The sequence below is a fragment of the Lonchura striata genome, chromosome 1 (genome assembly GCF_046129695.1).
Source record: "Lonchura striata isolate bLonStr1 chromosome 1, bLonStr1.mat, whole genome shotgun sequence".
Taxonomy (NCBI): domain Eukaryota; kingdom Metazoa; phylum Chordata; class Aves; order Passeriformes; family Estrildidae; genus Lonchura; species Lonchura striata.
Window position 1 is genome coordinate 109,132,117 of NC_134603.1, and position 9,654 is coordinate 109,141,770.

Here is a 9,654-nt window from a genome sequence, read left to right on the forward strand (position 1 = left end):
AAAATATTACCACTCAGCTTGCATTTTTCTTGGCTCTCCTGCTGGAGATCACAGTTTCAGTAATTAACTGAATGGTTCACCATTCTTCTATAAAGTCACAGGTTGAAGGGGGATTAAATTTTTACAAGGAGTTTTACAACACAAAACAGAAGGCAGCAGCGAAACAGGATCTAGGCATGGCATTCCTGTGAATAAGATGGTGTTACTTGAGCCCTCCAATTTTTTTAGAAGGTTTCCACTTACAAAAGCAATTATGAAAACACCCCAAAATATTAGCAGCAACTAAACTTACAAATGACAGAAAATATGTATCTGGGAGTTGTTTTGATATACTTGTCCCAGTATAGGATAAACAAAACACTGTTAAAGTGGGCAGAGAAGGGACAGCAGTACAAATGCCTGTTTTTTCTGTAAGAAAATTCCTGCCGAGAGCATGTAAAACAATGACCATAGGGGGGAAAAAAAGAATTATCTTACTTGGAAGAGAAAACATTTGATTCATTTCACAGTACTAAGAAGTATCTTCAAGTACCTGAGTATGAAGAATGCCTCTGACACTGAACTTGGAATAGCCAAGTACATAGCTCACACAGGTTACCAGTGTGCATCAGCAGCCGGCTCCAGGATGCAATCCAAGTCCTCTAGAAATGTGCCATCTTGATCTCCTCCTTTCTGTAAATTATTTAAAGTTGCAACTTCCAGGGCTAGTGTACACTGTTAGTGCCCAAGACTGAAGCAGCAACACGGCAAGTCTTACTTCACTAGATTAGATGCACAGAAACAAAACATGATCACAGGCATCCTTTTACAGCAAGTAAATTTTGCATTATCTACAGCCCCACTGGTGGAAACACTATTGGTGAATTTTTCTCTGAGGAGTCATACACTCTCTTTCCTCCCCTGCCATGTTTTACATCATTTTAGGGCAGAGATTTTGTTTGAGTCATGACCGGTGATTATTTCAGCAACAACAAGAAGCAGACACACTTCATCAGTTTGACCAGATAAAATCCTGAGTAGAAAGTCAAATTTTGCAAGGGCTGGATCAAGACAGTGTCAAATGTAGCAGACAGTTGCTGTTAGTTCCAGCCTGAGCAAGCTTCAAATGCGCACTCAGCTCAGAGGTATGGAACTGAAAATGGAAAAGGAAACCTAGTGAAGAACTGGACTGTGAGGATAAGAGCAAAGAGGAATTGTGGCAGACTACAGAGAAGGAAGCCAATAGTGCTATACTCAGCACACACTGCAGTTCCTACAAACTTTTATAACAGCTGATAGCAATTCCCCTGGCCTTCACTGACACAGTTGAAGTAGATGGAGACTGTAATAGGGACGCAGTAAAACATGAGAATAGGAGGGGATCAAGAAATCAGGTAGAATGCCAAACTTAGACAAAGAGATGGGACTGGAAGTCAGCAATAGAACTATCCTCACTGGTCTGCTCCTTTGCAGTTCTCAATAAAGAACATCTACCTGCTTCTGTTGTCACTTGACATATTAGCTTACATTGATTTATATTTTTTTAAAGAAGAGAAGAACTACATACACACAAAGAGGTGAATACAATAAGAGAGCATTAGCAAGGTCCTCAGTGAGACAGGAGAAAATTAGAGTTATCACCCACATCCTGAATTGCATCAAAAGCAGTGTGGCCAGCAAGTGACAGGAGGTAGTACTCCCCCACTTTTCCATTCTCATGGGACCTGGAGTGCTGCACCAGCTCTGGGGCCCTTGACATATGAAGGATGTGGATGTGCTGGAGCAACTCCAGTGGAGGACATGACGGTGATTAAAGGGCTGGAGCACCCTTCCTTCGAAAGCAGATTTGGGGATCTTTAGTCTAAAAAAGGCACCAGCTGTGGAAATACCTTATAATGGCCTTCCAGTACCTAAAGGGACCTAGAAGAGAGATGTAGAAGGATTTTTACAAGGGCATGGAGTGATAGGACAAGGGGGAATGGCCTTAAACTGAAAGAGGACAGACTTAGATTAGATGAGGAAGAAATTTTTACCATGAGGGTGGTGATACAGGTTATCAGAGAAGTTCTGGATGCCCCATCACTGGCAGTGTTCAAGATGGGGCTCTGAGCAAGCTGAGGGAAGTATAACGTTCCCCTCCGTGTGGCAGAAGGCTTGAAACTGGATGATCTAGGGGTGACTTCCAACCCAAATAATTTCTTTTGTGAATTTAATTCCTCCTTGCACATATGACAGTTTAGATATATACACAGTTTTTCTTGTGTCCACTCCAGGACCCTCTTTTTCAAGCAAACTGGATTAAGGACTGTGTTGTAGAGAAATATATGTAACTAGAAGAGCTGAAAAGTGTGTGAAAAAATATAGGAGGATCAGTTTCTCTGCTTAAGACACTGCAGCCCTGAAGAACTGGATTTTGTCTCAACCAATTCCATTGAATTTCAAAGCGATCAACTTTCCAGAGAGGATCAGAGTCTGGTAGCAAAAACAATATTCTGAGACCTGGTCCACAAACTCGCACAGTGCTCACAGCAGCAAGGGCATATAGTGGAAGAGGTACTTCAGACCACAAGATAATATAACACAACACATAGATAATGTTAAGTCATCCCAAAATTCAGGACCTGGGCATCTCAAGTTGCTTTCTTACCCAGATTAAAGTACTTTTAACTTTATTTTCTGCACCTTGGCTGACACTGAATGCAGTACAAGCCTTCTCTTTGGAGGTACCACAGATAGGCTAATTCATATTTGTTACTGCAGAAATAGCTATGACAAGAAAGCCCAGAAGCTAATAAGCCTGTATTAACAGCAGGGTTCAAAAAACAAACACCAGGAGGCATGAAGGACCAGGGTAAACAGTAGAGGCTCATTAGGAAAGCTTTGTCCATCACATACACTGATGGAGACAGAGTCCCTCTGGATAAAAAAAAGCAGCATCTGATAATGTAATAATGCATATATCTTAATGCACAGGAACATGGGTTGGGGGAATAGCAGCTCTAATCAATAGTCATAAAAGCTTGACTTTGTAACCCGAATAATATTAAACTACCTGGCCTTGTAGAAATACATTTTTTAATACACTGAAGAAATACATCAAATAAGCCTTACATGCTCAGAAATACATTTGCTGCTAAGGCAGTTATAAAGTATACATGCAATAAAATATTTTTGTAAAGCATATGGAATTATAACCATGGTTTACAAAACAAAATAAAAGAAGCAGTCTTTTTAAATTACCAATTTGTCGTTTGTTCAATTAGGTTAACTGAATTTGAAAAAAAAACACCACAAACTCATCATGGTATTTGCATTAATTCTTATCTGCATTAGCTACTGGAGCAGAAGGAAAACAAACCCATGTTCAATATCATTTATCAGCTGGATTTTTCAAAAACAATTTTAATACTATAACAACGAAAGAAAAAAAAAAAACTAGGGGGGAGGGGGATCAGTTAAATTTCAGTAACATCCTTTCTGGTACCCTAATGGGCATTTCCAGTCAGAGTCATGCCAGCACTTCTATGTCTGATATGCACCACTGTAGAGGAGATCGATCACTGACCCAGTCTAACCCAATTTGTAGAAAATGAAAATCACTCAGCAGTTAAGATAGTGTTCTAAGTCCACTGAAGAAAAACTAATTTGGGCTCACATACAAAAATAAAAAAAAAGACAATAATATCTCTGTCTCATAAATATACTGTCTTAGCCCTAAAAGATCATATAAAATTACTATGATGGGATTCCAAGTTCTTTATCTTTCACAATTTCACATCAAGCATGCTTAAACTCACATGCAATATTATTTTTCCTTGAACTGTCAGCCCTGCAAACTCAGCTACATGTCAAGTTGGGTTCCTTCTGTCCCACACGTCACCAACAGAAATAAAGTTTCTCCTGGACAAATGTGTCTAGTCCCATTAGGTGAGTTTCCAAAGTGTCAGCTGCAATGAAAGAAAATGTTCTTAGTGGCTACACCTGGACTGCAGGACTATGGGAGATATGCACCTCTGGACCCACTCTCTGGCCTCATGAGGGCAAGCAAGAATACTTCAAAAGTTTGCATTGTACACCTTATCTTCAGTACATCTGCTTTTTATTTTAAGAAAAAACATACATTGTGTTATGCAAACTGCAAACCAGAGATCCTTCAGTCCCATAAATGTCCGTTCTCATTTTTCCCCAGTCTCTCATGCTAGAAAGAAAGGAGTCTACTCTCTTCCCCCTGGCCATTTATCTCACTCCCTTTTCAGGACACAGACCTCAGAGTTAGTGGGAAATCCTAGAGGTCCAAAGGGCACCAGATCAGCTAAAACCAGGCAGATGCTGCAGCAAAGAAGTTCCTAAAATGAGAAGGCCTGTCTAGAATCACAGTCTGATGGAAAAACTTTGCAGCTGGCTGGACGTCAGCAGAGGGAGGGAGCCTGAGGGATGCCCACATTGGAAAACCCTCTCTTGTGGCTAAGGGAGGTCTGGACTTTTCCATTCTGAGGATGGATGGTGCCTCTGTGACACCCTCAGCCCCAGTGTGAGTGTCATCCCACAGCAAAACGCTTGTAGGAGGCTCAGCATGCCACAACATGTGACCATAATTTACTGTATGAGAATCACGATGGGTAAGTGACATTTAGCAACCACCTTTCCTTATTTCTCCTCAAAGATAAACTTAGAGTTTTCTTTGCCTTATTTCCCCCACCCCCTTCTCCTTCGCTAAATGTTCAGAGTCCCTTTGCAGTCTGTGCTGGTGTTCTCCTGTCCAGCTCCTCCGGGAAGGGAGCAGCAGGGACTGTACTGCTGCAGGGCAGTCTGGGTTGCCCTCTGTGTTACACTCCTCCTTTCAACCTGGCAACAGTGCTTGGGCAAAAATTACCTTCCCAGGTGCTTACCTTCTTCCCCTGCAGGCCCACAACCACCCCACTGTACCACTGCAGATTTTCTAAATCAAGCCATTTGTAATTAAAAAATAAAATATTTACAGCAAACACAGATGGTTACTGCCATGTGTTAGTGTTAAACTGAGCTGAATCACACCCAGAGCAGCAGATGAAGGTAAAGATTTCATAGAGACTGGTAATGACTCACAAGTGCCATCATTTTTACTTTTTTTTGGAGCAGAACCTCACTTTCATTATCTTCTTTCTGACATTTTAAGGGTAGCAAATTAAAAAAGCAGGCATAAAGAAAAGTCTTATAGAGAAGTATACAGATGTATAATTTGTGAAGAACTATGTGAAATGTAAGACCGCACGTGAAATGAATCAGTGTCTTTGGAGGTGTGAGGCTTGGTTTAAGCTGCATAAAACCAAAAAAAGAATATTATGAAACTGCTCATTTATTTAATTTCTTTCAAAGATGACAGGCTGTGTATTTTATTGGGAACAGCCATGGCTGCTTTCTGCAGTTTTCCTGCTTTAGGGTCTGCCCCAGTAACCAGGGAAGTCAGCTCTGCAGTCCAGGACTTTCCACCAAGGATCTTTCAGGAGAGGGACAGAACTGACAGAGGGAAACAAAAACATCTTACACAACTGTGGCATTTGCCAGAATCCATCTGGCAAAGCCCTCCATGTGCTTCTCAAGGCTCACTGTACAGGGAGCCCTTGACTGTTGATGCTCTTGACTCCTGAAGTACCATATATTTCAAATTAATTATTCATGTTTCATTATAAAATAAGCTTTCAACTGCTTTTTAGTCCTGTTAGCCTACAATGCCTCAGTCAAAGGAGCAGGATTCTGTTCCTTCTTGTGGGAGCCGTTATTTGCATTGCTTCCTAAATCTCAACTTGATGACTAATCGGTTGCAACTGAGCAAACCCAGTGAAAATAAAAGAGCCTGCAGAGGTGTCACCAAGAGTTTAATTAAGCTTTCAGATCCTTTACTACCAATAACCTCGTTGCATAACTAAAGGAAAGACACGCAGAGTCTGATTCTCCATCTGGCTTGCAAAAGGGGAAATCACACAGAAGTTTTCTTTGTAAATATAGCACATTTAAGAGATGTTAACTCACATACAAAAGCAGAATTCCCAACCCCATTATTACAGAACCACTTTTTCAGAAGAGATTCATATATTGAAGTCAATATTGCAAAACAAATTGTTTCACAGGACTTATAAAGGAAGATGGGTTTCTCAGGGAAAAATGTAAGCCAGCGCTAATTAGACTCAAAAGCATGATGACAAGCAGATCATGATTTTCACATCACTAGACATTTCCCAGCATTTCCATTAATTACATTTGGGGTGATGAGAAAACTAAAACCTGGAGAATACATGCAGGCTAGCACTATTGATGGAGTGGGAGATGGTGTTTTCAGAATGTCTCCTGAGAGCTTCCTCCACGAATATGCGGCATAATTGTTTTGCATTCTTACAATAATTAGACTGTGTAAACAATGCTAGCAACACAGAGAAGATGGTAAACATGCCTGACTTTCATTTGCACTGAAAGCCAGCTACTGGTAGGTAAAATGGACAATATGCAAGGATTACCCAAACTCCAAATTTACATTAGAATCAATCAAGGCAGTAGCTCCCACTCTTTCCTCATTGTTTCCAGAATCTAGTACACACTCCAAAAGGACAGAGCCCATATCCTGAAACTGAGAAAAACATGGAAAACAGTATACTTTTATGAAGAGAAATGTTACATTCACCTCTCCAACCACCACATTTTCAGCTATGATCCAAGTTGCACTGAAGCTAATTAAAAGTTTCACATTAGCTTCAGTGAGATCTGGATCAGATCTGAGGCAGCTAAAATCACTATACTGTTCTGATTCTAATTATATTTACAAGAAAGATTCTAATTTTATTTACAAGAAAATCTATGTAACACTAATTTCAAATGTTGTTAAATGTCAAGGAATTATTAAGTTAAAGGAAATGAGAAAATCAGTGACAGAAACCAACTCAATTCGCCCTAGAGCTATTGGAAGAGAAGGAAGTACCATGAACTTGTCTTATTTTTATAAAACTATAGATGTTTCTGCAGAAAACAAACCAAGCTAGGTAATCCTGGAAATGGGGAAATGAATCCCACACAACTTCCCTTAGTCATCACATGCTGTAAGTCCAGCTGGTGCCAAAACCGTGACGCTTTGCGGAACATGACCAGAAAAAGCAGCAGTGAAAACAGATACAAAGCTCGTAGTGGCACTACCAGATAAAGATACATTCAAAAGTCGGGCTAGAATGCCCAAGGTAATTAACTCAAGTATTAAAAAAAAAAAAAAAAAACAATCTAGACAAAGTAACTTAAGCACCGCTCAAATTCAGAGGTTTGAACAGCTGACACTAACTTGAATTAAACCAAGTTATCTTATCTTTGCTGACAGTTTAAGTCCAATTAGCCAATTCAGGTTAATAAGCCACAGATGGAGATCTATCAGAAGCTAACTCTCAGCTTATGTGTCCAAACATCCTACAAAAATTTTCATGGAAAAGGGCATTCTATTTGAGAAGATCCATAGCCATTATGCTACAAGAAAGAGACTAACTCGGCAGGATCAGTTTTATCTGGAGAGGTGAAGGGTGGCTTCCTGAGATATAAAATTCAGTTACCTCTTGAGAAGAGCATAAGTTGCTATAATAACTGCACTTCTACTACATAAAGCAGCTGTAATATGTTTTGTAAGCTTCATTTCACTTGCTGACTGTTTTGGGAGTCTGCTGAGTTCTCAACATTTCAAAGTGTCAAAATCACATTCAGATCATAGGAAAAAAAAACAAGAAGCATCAAGAGAAAAAAGGGACAAGAAGAAAAGGAAACAAGGGGGTGGGAAGACAAACTTGCATGCAAACTTGCATATATGCATGTTTTCGTGTCTCTATCAAGTTAATAAATAAAGCATACATAACAAATTATCAGGTTCAAGGATAAACTCCCATCTCACACGGGCTGGGTTTTAATCTAAATGCTCAGAGGAAGGAGCTAGAAACTTTTTACACTATTGCAAGGCATTGGGATTTTTTGTTGTCTTTGTTCTTTTTTGAGAAAGGAAACATTTTAGTATTTGGTGCAGCAAAAGTTTCAATTTATGGGGTTGTTCTCAAATACTGTGTCTCACAATCTGAAAAGTGCTCCATTAGCTCAAACCAGTGGCCCGTCCAGTCGTGCTGACATTGCATACTGAATGTACCCTGAGGAAGGCAGAAAATAATGCTGCACGGAGAAAAGTTATGGAGTAGTTCTCCTATAAATACCTGCTCCTTTATTTAACAGAAGCAAACACAGTTATTTAACAGAAGCAAACACAACTGATATAACTACAGAAGCCAGGGGATGCAAGAGCACAGCCAGCACTCTTCCCGAGAGAGGTCTGGCACCACAGACCTGTCACAGCATCTCCATCTGACACAAGAGCCCTCCCCACTCTGAGCCCCTGCCTGTAACCCGTGTACCTCCAGTTGTGATTTCCCAGCTGCGGGAAGATTCAACAGCCTCAAGTGTGTTTTAACACACAGTTGTGCAATGGTTTAAAACCCTTACGCTGCATTCTATTTACTTTTCTTTGCAGAGCATCAGTGTGCTCTGAGCAGCCCATAAGCATTCGCTCCGAGTGAAGTACTCTCATGCTGACTGTTAAGAGTGCAAGTTACTTCAAATCGTCCGTTTTTACGGCGGCACAGAGGACAGCGTGCCTGCCTTTCCGGGCGGCAAGCGCTGACTTGGCACTCGGACTGCAGAGCGGCCCCGGTACCGCGGCGTCGCCCAGCCTGGGAAGGGGCAGGGGCGGCGGGACCCGGCGCAGCAGCGGGACCGGCTCTCCGGGCCGCGGCACCCCCTGCTCTGCTTCCCAAAGCAACCCGCTTCCCAGCGATTCCGCTTCACCAGCCTCCTCTACAACACAGAACTGTGGGGACGAAGGGGCTCCTCTTTAATCCAAAAAACACGCAATTAAAGGAGCACGGCGAAATGACCACCCCAACTCCAGACCTTCGGGGATCTGTCTCCCCTCCCAAAGCCCTCGCCTCAATCCCACGGCCGACAGGCATCGTACCTTCCTTCCTCCGCCAGTCTTCCGTCCCTATTTTCCAGCCCAAACGCCCCCGAAAGCTTTCCCCGCTTTCCCGCAAGGACCCGGGCAGGAACTTTCACCGCCGCCGCCCCACGTCCCCTCAGCCGGGGCGCCACGCCGCCAGCTCGCCCCCTCCTCCCGAAACGAGCCCCAGTGGCGGCCGGTCGGAGCCGGGTCCTGCGGGGACGGGGCTGAGGGAAGGGCAAGGCGCACTCACCCTGGCAGTGGCAGCAGGCGCCCGCCGCGGGGTGGAGCGGGGGCGGCGCGGCGGCCGGCATAGCGCGGGGGCTGGGCTCGGCTCCGGCCAGGGGCTGCCCGCACCGCACCGCACCGCACCGCACCGCACCGCACCGCACCGCACCGCACCGCACCGCACGCTGCCGCCGGCGAGGGCAGCCACGGAGCGGCAGGGAGGGAGGGAGGGAGGGGACCCGGCGGGGAGGCGGGGCCGCGCACCGGCCACACCGGCGGTCACACCCCCGCAGCCCTCCCCGGGCTGCCCGCCCTCCCCGGGGCTGCCCTGCCGGCGGCACCGCCCCGCCGCCTCTCGCCGCCCCCCGGCCCGGCCCGGCCGCGGTGTCCCCGTGTGCCCCCGGCCGGGCGCGGGTGTTGGTTAGGGGCCCGGGGGCTCCGCGCGTTCCCGCGGGTGTCCCCGG

General features: G+C 44.0%; 1 protein-coding gene across 2 annotated transcripts in view; it reads right to left on the reverse strand.

The window, feature by feature from the left end:
- The window catches only part of DCLK3 (doublecortin like kinase 3), a 29,490-nt gene extending 20,173 nt beyond the window's left edge, over nt 1–9,317 (reverse strand). The window contains exon 1 of one of the 2 annotated variants that reach the window (XM_021553220.2): nt 9,216–9,317. In XM_021553220.2, coding sequence (XP_021408895.2) covers nt 9,216–9,276 — 61 coding nt within the window. In that variant the 5' untranslated portion in view covers nt 9,277–9,317. Of the gene's footprint in view, nt 1–8,980; nt 9,047–9,215 lie in introns of those variants that run through there. The other variant, XM_021553221.3, reaches the window with a different exon arrangement.
- Between the last annotated feature and the right edge of the window lie 337 nt (nt 9,318–9,654).